Below are 15,866 nucleotides of genomic sequence, written 5' to 3' on the forward strand. Positions count from 1 at the left end.
CTTATGTGAGTCTATAACTGGTTCTTTCTTTGAACGAAGACAAGGTTTATCCACTGTATGAAAATAACTGAAATAGTGTTTAAACAACTTCAAATAAATAGTAGATAAATTCACATACACGTAAACCCACCAACAAAATAAAATTAAAAAAAACTAGATCTATAATGGAGTTAGATTTGCGACAATTAATTATTATCAACGAAATTTCCAACTACGCAAGGTATATTTATAGAAAGGTATCATTGATTTCAAGCTACGTAACACTTGTAGATTTAATTGTCATATCCATAAAACTGATTTATTTGATATTCAAACTTTTGCAGAGTCTTCATCGATAATTCTCACAACAAACAAAAACACTGTTTTCATTTGTACGTAATTGAAACATTCTATATTCTACTTATAAAACATATCCATTATCACTTTATTGCACTTTACAATGTATGCATGTACGGCAATACTTCAAAGATAGAGTCAGAGCGCGCGCTTTGTGTGACGTCAAGATAAAGAAAAAAAAACTTACACGACAAGGTGAATGAATAATTTATTTCGGATGAGGCGGGGTTAACCTGTAAGGATTCTCCAAAAGTAGCTTCAGCTTCACAGTTTTTGTGACGTAAACATGCAACTCTATCGATTTGAAAAAAGTTGAAGGGGCAATTTGATCTGCAAACAGCAGTACCTTCTGTAAAAACAATTACGGTTTAGACTTGGTCGATCTAGACTGGATGTACTGTAATCATTTTAGGACCAAAGCTTGATAAGAGAAACAATTCTCACGTGTGCTTTCAGTTGGACAAGCGCACAAATAGATGTTAAGATAAACGTCCTCCTTAGTATAGCTTTACAGACATTTTTTTTTTCAGTTTTTTGATTACTTAACGTTGAACGGCAATACTTCTCGTGGGTTCTGTAAAAGACCTTCTTAACATGAATCGGGCTTGAAAGGCAATTATCTAGCTACATAATGTTGGTAGCAGAATAGTCAGCTGTTAAGAGGTCAAAATTGAGACATTCCTGTTCAAAATTTTGTGTACTTAACTTACAATGCGTAATGAAAATCGTAAATGTAAACTTATCATAAAATGTACATCAAAATTAGTATTTTGTAATAGTCGTCGGTATTACGTTGATATATAAAACCAACTTTTAAATTGATCTTACTGAATGCGTCGGAAAGTCTCGTTGGACATTTGAACAATGAATTAGAGACCACATGGAACTTTTTGGTACAGGAATCTAGCAGTAATTAATCATTCTTGGCCCAAGTACCGTCTTCTAGCTAACAAATGACCAAGGAGCATAGGGCATATAATTGTTCCAATTTGGTGACGTATTTATTATTTAGCATATTTTTAATATCAAATAAAATAAAACAGTAGAAAACCACATGTCACAAAAAACGACATGAAAAAAAACAACAGGTTGGGATTTATTGAGCCTGTTCAGGGACGGTTGTGGAATTGCAAGCTACCGTCCATGCTCTCTAGCCCTGGTTTCAGCAGAACTCAAATTTTACATATGTTATCAATTACCAGAGATAATTTAGTGACATCCGCAGATGTATTCATACGGCGGTGCACATTGAACTTTCATGGTGTACAGAGTGCAATTCAATGAAAAGCGACGTATGGTCCCCATGAAAAAAATAACGGCTGTGCTCTAAACGAGAAAACAATCGGCAGAGCTAAAGAAACTTGATTGTAGAGAGGGGATCTGTGGTTATGGCGTAACAAAGTTGAAAAGCAGGCATCATATTCAAGGTGTGATTAAACAATACCAAACGCTTTTAAAGCGGGAGTAATGGAACCGAACGGTGCGGAATGGTCAGGCTTGAAAATTAAATAGTACACTTACACAGCATAAATGTCGTGCTAAACGATCTGAAGAGATCGAAAAATACCAGGTAACATAATGTAGCATTACGTAACATCCGATAAGCATTCCAGTAAGCAATAAGTATATACACAAGATACTTATTCCACATGTCATCTCTTTATAATAGTGCTTTTCCTGTTAGACACATTTAAAATAAGTAACATCCATGTAACATCTTCGTAACTTCTATTTCCCGCCATTTTTACGCATCCTTTTCGCCAACACCACTTGCTGCCTTTTATACCCACCTTTTTCCCAATTCTTCTCATTTAACATATCTACAATACGCCACATGTTTTTAATATTATCTTTATTTACCATGATTTACTCAAAATTCATTAATGTATAGTATTTGATAAACACACAGTTTTAAGAAAATAAAACCATCTTGAAAACAAAAATCAAGTAAAAGCGAGTATGAGCATCGGAGTACACCTGAAATACTTGTATTTGAAGGATGCTATTACTTATTGTAACATTTTTGTCAAATTGGCCGCAAAAATGTCTAACGTTTCAGATAGAATAGAAAAAGTGGAAACTCCACAGGTCTCTCAACACGACAAAAACGAAAATTTTGCAGGCTCGGTTTGATTGAGCCTGTTCATGCACGGTAGTGGAAATGCATGCTACCGTCCACGCCCTCTAGCCCCGGCTTGAGCAGAACTCAACATTTGCACATGCTAAAATTAAAAAATTAAAAAACAATTTAGAGACATCCGCAGATGTGTTCATATGGCGATGCACATGGAACCTTCAATGATACACTAGCATGTAATTCCATTTAAAGTGGCGTATGATCCCCAGATAAAAGAATGGGTTTGTCCTAAACGAGAAAACAATGGGTAGAACTAAACAAACTGGAATTTTGAAAGGGAAACTTTTTACACCGCTCAGCACCCAGATGCACTTATTATGTGACTGTCTTTACGTTCAGGGTTAACGGTTACTGATCGTTCAATGTTCTTTCTAATGTTTGCTCAAATATGTCAGTATTTGACGGTGATAAAAATGTAATAACAAAAACCAGTGTTAGAAAAGTTGCAAAGTATACATCTCACTTTCGATTTTGGTGTCAAATTTTTGTAACACCCAAACTAAATCATACAAATATCAGTATTTTACAGAAGTTAGGATGAAAAACAACTTTTAAAGATACAACGTTTGCGTTTGACGCTACAATGTTAATACATGAAATTGAACAAAGATTTAACAAAACAATAAATGTCTATTTTCTTAATTTGGAACAATAACAAGTCTAATCATTGTGAAAAACATACCATTATAGTTTTTGCTTTAGTATGATCTCTGAAAATCAACATGACTTTATTTACTATAGTAAGAAAGAAATATAAAAGGGACTCTGAATCAGCAAAATTACTTTGGGTTAAATGCCAAATGGTAGACAAAATGAAAATAAAATTCAATATTTATTATATAAAACAATCGACAAACGGACAATAAGAGAATTCGATACCAAAGCAAATATTTCAGTTTCAAATTCCTGACATTATCAAAAACTGTCATATTTTTCCTTCAGCACTATCAAACGAACTTGCAAAGAAGATAATTTTTGTCAGATTTCGGCTAATATGTATACCATGATACAGGACTACGAAACATAACGAAGTAAGCGGAAATAATAAAAGGTAAAGTTAAAAAGGATACCATGATACAGGACTACGAAAATTTACGAACTAAGCGGTAATTATAAAAGGTAAAGTTAAAAAGGTACCATGATATAGGACTAGGAAAAATGACAAACTTAGCGGTCATAATAAAAGGTAAAGTTAAAATGGGTACCATAATACAGGACTACGAAAAATGAGGAACTAAGCGGTAATAATAAAAGGTAAAGTTAAAAAGGTACCATGATACAGGACTACGAAAAATGACGAACTAAGCGGTAATAAAAGGTAAAGTTAAAATGGGTACCATGATACAGGACTACGAAAAGTGACGAACTAAGCGGTAATATATGGTAACGTTAAAATGGGTACCATGATACAGGACTACGAAACATAACGAACTAAGCGGTAATAATAAAAGGTAAAGTTCAAATGGGTACCATGATACAGGACTACGAAACATAACGAACTAAGCCATCATAAGTTAAATTGGGTACCATGATACAGGACTAGGAAAAATGACAAACGAACTAAGCGGTAATATATGGTAAAGTTAAAATGGGTACCATGATACAGGACTACGAAACATAACGAACTAAGCGGTAATAATAAAAGGTAAAGTTCAAATGGATACCATGATACAGGACTACGAAACATAACGAACTAAGCCATCATAAGTTAAAATGGGTACCATGATACAGGACTAGGAAAAATGACAAACTAAGCGGTAATAATAAGGTAAAGTTAAAATGGGTACCATGATACAGGACTACGAAAAATGACGAACTAAGCGGTAATAATAAAAGGTAAAGTTAAAATGGGTACCATGATACAGGACTACGAAAAATGACGAACTAAGCGGTAATAATAAGGTAAAGTTAAAATGGGTACCATGATACAGGACTACGAAAAATGACGGAATTACAAATATGGCAAAATAACAAGTGATAAAAAGGTAAGCTTTAAATTAAATCGATGCTATGATACAGGACTACAAACATGCCGAGCTTTCTTCTTCTTCTTCTTGTCGTTCGCGCCGAGCTAACTAGTAATGAAAAAGTAAAGTTAAATTGATACTATGATACAGGACAACGAAAAGATAATATAAAGGTTAAGTTAAAATAGAAACTATTATAAAGCAAAATATCAAAGTGTCGAACAAACAGAGAAAAAACAGTTAAGTTATAATGGATACTATGATACAGGTTACCATAAGAAATATTGTTTCAATCGGCTAAAAGCACACATTAGTATTTATATCAAAGTAATTTACTGACAGTTGTAATTTTCAACTACAAGTTTCAATTTTATTATGCGCTGAATGCTCGAGCAATATATATATATATATATATAATGAAACTTAGGTTAGCAATGTACTGAAACAAAAATATATGTCAATGGCATGTTAGAAACATTTAAAATATCACTTTTTAAATCTACCTACGAAACAAAATTCCTTTTGAAGACAGACCATTAAAGCATAAATTCATTTTTCTTGCCCAGCTGCTGTTGAATCTATACATTTGTCAGATCAAGCGCAAACAAATTCTTGACTTCCTAGGTAAAAACCTTGCACTAAAGCTACGTCGCATAGTACCAGCACTATTGTGACATCATAAACTATATAGATAAAGCGAGGAAATGCGAGGAAACACCCTTATCATCTCATGGCGACAATAAATGAAAATAACGACTGCTTTCCCAACTAAACTCCTAGAATAGTAAAGAAATCTTGCCGACGTTTTTTTTTCTTTATATATTGTCCCTCGGCTAGGGAAAACCCGGCCCGCTTAGCTCAGTAGGTAGAGCGTTGGTCTACGGATCGCGGAGTCGTGAGTTCGATCCTCGGGCGGGCCGTATGTTCTCCGTGACTGTTTGATAAACGACATTGTGTCTGAAATCATTAGTCCTCTACCTCTGATTCATGTGGGAAAGTTCAAAAAACGGCGTTCAACCCAAAACAAACAAACAAACAATGTAGGCACGTAAGATCATTATAATGACGGTCATTTCCAGACAGTTTAATTAGTTCAACAGCAAAACGTGTTGTTTTAAAACGTCAATAAACGGAACTAACAAGAAAGCCTGTGAAACTTGTAAGAAAGGCCATATTTGATACACCAAAGCATGAACCAAGATAAACATAATCGCCTTGTTTGAGATTATACAAAATTGATCTTGTATCGGAAGGAAAGTCTCTTGTATCATTGGTAGCAGCAAAACTAAAAAAGTATTCGGTTTTGACGTCATTTTTATAAAACGAGCAACCCGTTTTTCGGCTATTTCCAGCATTCCTTAACGTCGTAGATATGAAAAAGTAGAGTCCCTCTTGCTTGCAGACAAATATGCCAGTGGTCATGTTAAAAAGATCGCTGTCATTATACAGTTCTGTCTCGAATGTCAGTGGATGTCCTGTTGAGGTTGTATTAGGTCCATGTACAGAAAACCCATTACTGTTACCTAAAGCACATGAATATTGCATTTCTTTAACATTCTATTTTCAATAGTGAATAAACCTTCTTAAAATATTGATAAAACTCTAAAACATCATATTACATTTCATTTAAATATTTTTTTAAACAAATCCTAATATCATAAGTGATTGATTATTAGGAAAGAGAAACTGATTACAGTCTGTATCTGAAAATAGTGGACTTACGGATGCACGGATCTACGTTACATATCTCTATTTGTGATGAACTGCCATTGCATGCTCTTTCATCTAAGGTGAAAACAGGGACTGTACATTTCCTCAAACGAGTACGAAGTGCTCCTTGGCAGGTCGTGCTACATTCACTCCATTTTTCCCATTCAGACCATTGACCTATACCTTCAAAAATTACATCACGTCACATTTGTAAATTATGACTAAGCGCTAATTACATTTTTTTTATTTTAACCTTAACAAAATATCAGGTTTTTTCCATCAGAATGTAGAAACCCATCATTCACTTAAATAAAAAGGTTTGCAATTCCACAATTTACCTAAATCAGATCCAACGAATGACTATATATTCTAGCAAAATATTTCAATTTCACATTAACTTGAGTTGTTGGAAGCTATCTTGAAACTGAAACGCTCGTCCAATCAGATCGTTTGTTACAACGCAGGTACGCAGGTACTGCCAAATCCAAGATGGCTTGCAACAACTCAAAATACCATGAAAATGAAATATTTTGTTAGAATATAGCATTCGTTGGATCTAATTTAGGTAAACTGTGGCATTGCAGACCTTTTTATTTAAGTGAATGATAGGTATAGCGATATGCAGTCAGAATGTGTCTGAGTCGCCGAAACGACGATATCATATGTTCCACATGTGTGGCAAATGGGCATATAGCAGAAGGCATATACCTTCTAATAAGTACTGTTTTGATAGTTGAGATTTTTTTCAGGGTTGTATCAGGGGTCTTGTAGGGTGGGGATATTTAAGAACACCTGAGAATGTCAGAATTTTATTTCAGGGTTGTGTCAGGGGTCTTAAGGTTGGGAGGGGATGACCAATCAATGATACTGCCACCTGTGTGTAAAATATACTGCAAAAGTATCAACTGAACAGTTTAAATTTACCAAAATGTCGTCACATTTGACATACAACATTCGGCAAAAATGATTTGGACATTTTTACCAACAAACTGAATGTCCTGCTAAACGCTTTAGCCAAAAATGATTGTCACGCTGCACAATATTCACACATCAGCATAAAATCGAATGTCGCGGTGCACGACAATGGATATTCGAGCTGTGACTTTGATTGAAAATATTGAATGTCATGATGCGAAACATTCGCCATTCGAACTTTGATTTGTTTTGAACTTTTTGACATTGACTTTTGTTGTTCAGACCGTCAGTCGATATTGCCAAAGTGAATGTCGCGCTGCAAGAAAAATTTGACATTTGCACTTCGATTTTTTTACAAAATAATCAAATATCGTGTTGTATGACATTTGATATTCACCTTAAAGGAATATCGCACTACACAATATTCGACAATCAAAATTACTATTTACCAGAAAAGAAGAATTTCAATTTTCTAGAGTACTGACGTTTTATTCAGCACGACATTTTGATTATTTCATCTTTAATTTCAAATTTCATTTTGACATTATTTACCATGTCACATACCTCTAATGTATTATAATGATAATTACCTGAACAAGCATTATCATTACATATTTGCACTTGTTCCGAGTTGCCCTCGCAATATTGTCCCATTGTCGATGGTCTTGGGTTTGAACATGTCCGTATTCGGGTAGTTATGCCAATTCCGCAAGTTACACTGCATGCTCCCCAGTCTCCCCAACTCGTCCAATCGCCATTTGTTACTGAGATGTTAAATTGTGTATACCAGGTTATAATACGTGTAGGGTAAAATGTTGTGCTTACATTTAGAGTTTCAGAAATTGTTGAAAACGCTACCGAATGTTTGTCAACAGCGGTCTATGACTTTTGAATGAAACTTCCATATTCCATTGTTACAAACAATGTTTTTCACTTAAACTTTGAACAAGTATTTCTAGCAACGTCATGGTGTGTTACAGAATCCGTCCGTCCTGTTGTCTTCATGGTCAATGTCATATGGGATCAAAAAAAAAAATACAAAGATACTTCATTTTTTTCTATACAATACAATTGCAATCCATACACCGATTTTGAACTTAGGTCATACAAATATTAAGCACAATGTTGTGGTGTGTTATGCTAATGTCTTCAAATGCAATGCACATCTTTACATTTATATTGCCTCCTACAAGTTTCTTGCATTTCTTTTGGTCAATAGACGTCACGTGGAGACAGGATATATTCCATATCCTGCAAGTACATTTCAGATATGAATTTTGATTAAAACAAAATGGCTGCCGCATCGCTGACGTAATTGAATAAAGTCAGATTATTAATTAGCTCTAGCGGTAGTATCGTGTCCGAGAGTAAATTTAGTGTTTTCTTGCCGTTTTCATTCTACTGTACTTAGTTTAGGCTCGTAAAATTTAACAAAAGTTAGCCGTAAAAGCGGAATAACTCTGTATGGGAGACACGGACGTTGAAATCTTGTTTTTTAACAGGAAACAAGATCTTTCCAGTCTGACGCTTAATGGTTAAATAATGCGGAAACAATTAATGAATAACCGAAAAAAACGCTATTACAATACATTAAAATTATTATGTCATTGACGCCATGACGTTGCACGTAAAATTAATAGGTTTTATCCTGACTGTACGTGATTGTAAATATTCATTTTATTTGGTAAAAATTGAAAGAAAGTAAATCAAAATGTAGTAAATACATGTAGTTAATAGAAAACTATATTTAAGAAATACCATATCACAAACAGTGATAAGTCATTAAATAAAATCATTGTTTGAAGTTCTGATGCGAAGGAATTATATTATAAAAGCGCAGATAAACGAGAGACAGTGATTTTATTCAAGAGCAAACCGCTGTTTGAAGTATACGAGGGTTGTTCAAAAATAACGTAGACTTTTGCTGTCAAAGGTCGCATATTGTGTAAATAGCAATGTGAAATATATCGTTGTAATTCGCAATCTTTCTGTAACTTGGTCATACACGTATTGTAACATTTTTGCTGATAGGCGGAGCGCGTAGAACGTTTTTATTACCATAGCTACGCATAACCGGCGCAGTTGCTTTTTAATCTGTCGTGATCTGAATTTGTTCGCTAATGTTCGCACTAATAGTACATTTGTTTGCCCGAAAATACGTCAAAGTGCAGCAACACGTCAGGGCTACATGCACCTAGAGTATGGCGTCATTCTGACGTGGGAGGCGGAAGAAAATAACGTTTAAACTAAGTGAGTATTACTGTTTATAATGCATATAATGTTGTCATCGACTCGCATAGGTAATAAGACATTGCGTAGTTATGGAGAAATTTTGGCGAGCAGCAACTGAAATTCATAAACTAAAGAAGCAGACGCCACAACAATGTTCAGTCATCTGTGCCTTTATCTTCAAGTGGTACAAACGATTCTTATATGGTCCAGAATTGCTGAAAGACAGCTAAGATGGAGGGAGAAAAATGGCAAATCTGCGAATGGACGTTAACGCCAATAAATGACACCGAAGATAAAGAGCAAGAATTCACTTTGAGTAGCCTGTCCGAGATGCGTGGCATAAGTGTTCAAACATTTAAGTATTCTAATTAAACAATTTATTATGACTTAAGTATTGCTGAATTAATGTAAACTAAATGAAAGCATCACAATGAAAGCACGACGTCTTCAACGATCGCCGTGAGTCAGGTCCGTGTAAGTGAATGTTATTGAGGAAGCGTAACTCCTGATTGTATGGACATAATCACGTCAATTTGCAGTGCCGCTAGTAGAAAGATTGCAAATCGTGATGGTATATTTCTTGTTTTGTTTTTAATAAAAGTATATAAAAGCTAGAGAAAAAAATCAACGTTATTTTTGAAGAGTCCTCGTATTTGTTCGATTCTAACGTGTTCTCAAGCTTTGCCTGTTTTGAACGGGTTTCGTTTACAGTGCGCCACTATGACGCTTGGCGCTATCATAATGGTGTAATAACTGTACAAACAGAGAATTGGTTGCAGTATAACATATAATTGTCAGTCTTCTTAGTTATATAGGAAAATAAATCGTGCGGTATTAGAATTAATTTTCAATAATATACATACCAAGTATAGAAAATATAACGACATTCAATGACACGACTGCCACTACTAAACCGGACACAACACAACATAGCAAAACTATTACAAGTTTTGTTTTATCTAGTTTCTCCTTCGACATTCCTATTTTATCACTGTTTACTTTTCTGTCTGTTTCCAATTTTTGATAAGTTTCTTCCATATCACCATCTCTTGTAATAACTTCATAGTGTCCTTCATTTGCATCAACCTCGTCAAGTTTTATAGTAGGTTTAACGTCGCCCGAACTTTTAGTATTATAATAATGAACAGTTGTTGCCATGTTTAAAATTCTTAACTGATGTTGTATCTCTTACAATATTTAAGTTTATATACAGCAAAGTTTCAAAACTGATTTTTCTTAAAGAACTGCGTTTGAATATTTAACTTCCCTCTCGCCTTATGTATACTTATTCATTTAAGATTTAATCTTCCTTTTCTATTCATTGTGAGACAAAATGTCCTTAATATTATCAAATTACAACATTAGCTGACTGCGATTTCTTTTGTTTCTGAATGGTTTCGTAGGATAGGTCGAATACTCATGTTGTCCCTAGTACGTCAATGAGTATAACAATCAGAATATATATCATTTTGGAATCTTACATATAATTTGATATTTCGTATTTAGCCGATATAAAAAGCTCTTTTTCGTTTCTTCTAGTTAATTGTAGAAATACATTTTTATTATATACCTATATAAATTCTGTACAAAAATCGGCTTGTATTTCACAATCAAATATGAACTGGCAGAAAAAAATCCATACCTGTACTTGTACCTTTTGAATTCCGTATTGTACCTTTCGTATTGTATGCTGCCGGTCTACTTTCATTAATATGCATGACCTGACACAGTTCTATAAATAGCGCGAATAAAAACTTCACTTAGTTCCATTTCAATATCGATAAACATTGAAGATTACATTCAATAACAAAAAAAAACATATAAAAAGATAGAGGTATATAATAAAAGGGTCTTTTTAACATTAAAAGAGCTTGGATTTTGTATTCGGCTCTCGTGAATTTTGCAAGGTCAGATGTCACGAGGTTCACAAGAGAACCCCTTCAAACTAACAGCAGACTCGTTTTGACCGAGTCTGTTCGTCAGAGATAATGAAATGTTCAACATCTTTTAAGTCCCCTTAGCACCAGCATAAGCGGAATTCTATGTTAGTAAAATTGAATGGACTGAATGATCCAAAAGGGCCAGGAAATAAAACAAGACTGGGTCCAGGTAAGGATAGACTTTTAACTGCCGCCAGATGGCACTTGGCATTTATAGACAGTGATGCTGTTTTGATACTTGATAAATTGTGTAAGAAGATCCTTCGGAAGCCTTACCAAAACAGAGCTCTTTGCTTGACTGAGTCCGTTCATGAGAGGTAATGAAACGTTCGGCACCTTTTTATAATCTCCTAGCAGAGGCTTCAGCGGAATTCTAGAATTCTATCATAATAAAATTGAGCTTTATTGTCCCAATAAATCTAGAAATATTAACTAAATGAAGTCAAGTGCACGGATACAATTTACAACCGCCGCACGATAATTAAGGATTGCTGATATTGCTACTTACAGATCATTTTAAAGCATGGAACGGCACCGAGCAACACGTATTGTCACTCTTTTGACTGCTTAATAAGTACTAATTATCATAATTTCTATCGCCCATGTGTAAATTGGAGACTTTAGAAATGTGTACACACCAGAATCCTTAAAGACAGCTTATGCGACTGCTTTTAGTGACACAACTGAAATAACTATACATATCACAATACGACATAGTACAACTACATGTGTAATCAACTTTCTTGTATTTAGCTGATTCCTTTCTCAGTTATAACCTGCATGTTTCCTTTCTCTTTAAGTTTTCACATGTGTCATCGTTGAGTCTGTTTTTAGCTCACCTGTCACATAGTGACAAGGTGAGCTTGTGTGATCACCCGTCGTCCGTCGTGCGTCCGTGCGTGTGTCCGTCAACAATTTCTTGTCGGCACGATAGTGGTTTCATTTATGATTTTATTTTAACCAAACTTGCATACAACTTGTATCACCATAAGATCTCGGTTCCTTTCTTGAACTGGCCAGATCCCGTTATGGGTTCCAGAGTTATGGCCCCTGAAAGGGCCAAAATTAGCTATTTTGACCTTGTCTGCATAATAGCAGCTTTATTTATGATTTGATTTTTACCAAACTGGCACACAACTTGTATCACAATAAGATCTTGGTTCCTTTCTTGAACTGGCGAGATTCCGTTATGGGTTCCAGAGTTATGGCCCCTGAAAGGGCCAAAATTAGCTATTTTGACCTTGTCTGCATAATAGCAGCTTCATTTATGATTTTATTTTAACCAAACTTGCACACAACTTGTATCACTATAAGATCTTGGTTTCTTTCTTGAACTGGCGAGATTCCATTATGGGTTCTTAGAGTTATGGCCCCTGAAAGGGCAAGAATTAGCTATTTTGACCTTGTCTGCACAATAGCAGCTTCATTTATAATTTGAATTTAAACAAACTTGCACAAAACTTGTGTCGCCATAAGATCTCAGTTCCTTTGTTGAACCGGCCAGATCCCATAATGGGTTTCAGAGTTATGGCCCCTGAAAGAGCCAAACTTAGCTATTTTGACCTTGTCTGCACACTAGCAGCTTCATTTATGATTTGATTTTAACCAAACTTGCACACAACTTGTATCACCACAAGATCTTGGATCCTTTCTTGAACTGGCCAGATTCCTTCATGGGTTCCAGAGTTATGGCCCCCTAAATGTCCAGAATTGGCTATTTTGGCTTATGCAGCCATATAGAGACTTCATTTATGGTTTTATTTAATACAATCTTCCAAAATATCTTCAACAACAATAAATCCTGGATTCCATGACAAATCAGATCCAATCGTAGGTTCCAGTGTTATTTTATATCTGATTACCTCCCCTGATTGTAATCAAAATGGATTTATATCAGTAAGTACTTATAGGACTTACTTGAAATTTCATTATTGTCATTAGCTAGACTGAGCCAATCAAGGTAGATAACTATGGACTGATTTTATGTCAAATTACCTCCCTTTATTTCAAATTAAAATGGGTATATCTCCGTAACTAATGAAGATACTGATCTGAAATTTCATCTATGTCAACAGATTTATTTGGCAGATCCTTCTTTTGTTCACTTACAATAATTTTCTTTTTAATTACTTCCATTTTACGTTACTATAAATAGCTTATTTTGATGAACTTTTTTATTATTGGCTGTAGGGAAAAACCGAGACCACTTTTCTGTGGTACAACATGGATGGTACCTCCAGTTTTTAGGAGTATTTTGACATATCTGTACCTTTTAAGATTTTTTTTCTTTTTGGTTAAATTTCTTCCCTTTGTTGTTCCTGTCCTTTGGACTTAGATATTTTTTCTGAGGACCTTCTTGTCCTCAAGTGCAATGATAACAGGTGAGCGATATAGGGCCACCATGGCCCTCTTGTTATTGTTCCATTTACATGTCAATTCAGTTTAAGCTTACTTGCATCTTACATGTCACTGGAGCTTACAGTACTAAATTTCATTCTGTTTTATAAATATTCTTTAACCTTTAGCCTGCTAAATTTCTAAAATGGGCTGGTCCATTATTCAATTCGGGCAGTACCATTTATTACTTGAAGGGATGTTCACTGAAAATTTACTGACTGAATAGCGAACAGTGCAGACCATGACCAGCCTGCACATACATCCGTGCAGGCTGATCTTGGTCTACGCTGGTCGCAAAGGCAAAATCACTTGTCGCCAGCAGACTAAAGGTTAATCATTCAACTAAATCAAAATGAACATGACTTCAACACTTAACGAAATTATTTCATGTTTATTTCTTCCTTTTAATGTTTTTAGTGTTTGACAATTATAGTTACTTCCTTATTATGACTGAATTTCAGTTGATTTAGAAATACCGTATCTTTCAATATTTAAAAATTAAACATTAACGTAGTTCTTAACAAGTTAAATTTGGATCTTTTTTTTTCTACAACGTAGAACTTTATTTGTCCCCGATTTTTCAAAGCATCAGGATGCAGTTTAGTAAAGTTAGTCCATAAAAAATAGCCTTGCTTTCTTCAAATGTTGCTAGACTGATTTGAAAAATGTGGACCTTAAACTTATAATTACAGTTGTAAGTTTACATTTTGTTCTATAATATTGTCAAATGAAAACTATATGTCCTTGGATTTTATTTTGAGATATTTTATATACAGCAGGATATGTAATGAAAGCTGACTGTATACCTCCAGAAGTACAACCATGCCTTTTTCTGCTTTGTGTTCATTCTTTTCTTCAATTCGTTATAATATTATATACCGCCATAAGTTTAATCTACAAATATTTTGGTGCATTGGGAAGGGTTGTTTATAATGTTGGTATAACTTTTAAAAATGTCCAACCCCTTTGCTATTTTCATACGTTTATATTAGATATGTGTATATTATGTATATAATGAAGCTATGCAATAAAATACGATTAAACTAATACCTACGAAAGCCCGGTCGTGACTTCATGTTTCATTATTCCCATTTCCTATTTCTTATTATTCGTTATGAAACACATAGAAACTATGAAACTTTTGTGAATTTCACATTTTTATTACTCATTTCTTATTAGACACTTTGAAACGTATAGTAAATATGAAACAGTGTGAATTTCACATTTCACAGTTCTCAGATTCAAAAATTGTGAAGTGGGAAATGTGAAGTCGTAACATATTATAATCTGCATGTACTCTGTTTTAAAATGTAAGTTTATTTTTAACTGTAATTTTAATTTGCCACAATATTTTAGATAGTGGTTATTGTATGTTAATACCTGTTTGAATACAAAATATTTTTTTAAATGATTGGAGAGAATTTTGCGAATCTGTCTTTTTCTAAACTGTAGGCTATTTTAGACTTTGAAATGCATTTAGTGCACACTTCCTATTACATGTCGGATCTTATTTATGTTTTAGACACTTAAGCGTGTGTGAGATTGCTTGATCGGGCTTCGTATTGCCCGTCTAGCTGAAATACCGTATTGCACTTACAGGGAATGTCTTTCCTTTTTATCAATGTCTCAGCCATTTCAATTATGAACTGACATACAGTACATAGCTCGTGTTATATGTAACGAACTGCAGACGTTCTATGTATCTTATCATGTAATATATTATTGTTTTAATCTATACAGTCTTGATACAAGCCTCTTATAATTCTGTTATAGAATGGCTACACTGGTATCCCAGTAGTTTACGGACCCAAGCAGTCTTGCGGACCTTTTATATCGTGCTGTATAGACTTCACGCCGTCGTAAAACATCTGGATAACAATATCAAATCAACTAGACGGTTGTTGCCTTTACATAGCAGCGAAACCTGGCATTACGGAGTCTATGTATTCTTTGAATATCCCGGTTGGTTTTAACTTACTTCGATGTAATTGTTTACCCAAGAGATTGTCATCAGCCGGGGAATTCCAGTTACAGCGCGCATGCGCAGAAACTGAGGCCCCATTGAAGGTAAATATCAGTCAATTGTTGCTCCAATTTGCAGACGATACAGTTATAACATTTGATAGTGATAAAATAAAACAATGAACGGCAGAAAAAAAATCGACCTATTCAGTATACTACGGCCTTAAATTATCGATTAAAAATAGGAACCAAAATAGATGGGGATTTACC

General features: G+C 34.5%; 1 protein-coding gene across 1 annotated transcript; it reads right to left on the bottom strand.

The window, feature by feature from the left end:
* Nucleotides 1-1,684: 1,684 nt before the first annotated feature.
* On the bottom strand, nt 1,685-10,590 carry LOC128551141 (uncharacterized). Its single transcript, XM_053531608.1, has 4 exons — nt 10,161-10,590; nt 7,656-7,829; nt 6,163-6,333; nt 1,685-5,963 (listed from the first exon to the last, which is right to left on the bottom strand). Exons 1-4 carry the CDS (start codon nt 10,453-10,455, stop codon nt 5,563-5,565), a joined length of 1,041 nt encoding a protein of 346 aa, XP_053387583.1. The 5' UTR covers nt 10,456-10,590; the 3' UTR covers nt 1,685-5,562.
* Between the last annotated feature and the right edge of the window lie 5,276 nt (nt 10,591-15,866).

Source organism: Mercenaria mercenaria, chromosome 19 (assembly GCF_021730395.1).
Source record: "Mercenaria mercenaria strain notata chromosome 19, MADL_Memer_1, whole genome shotgun sequence".
NCBI lineage: Eukaryota > Metazoa > Mollusca > Bivalvia > Venerida > Veneridae > Mercenaria > Mercenaria mercenaria.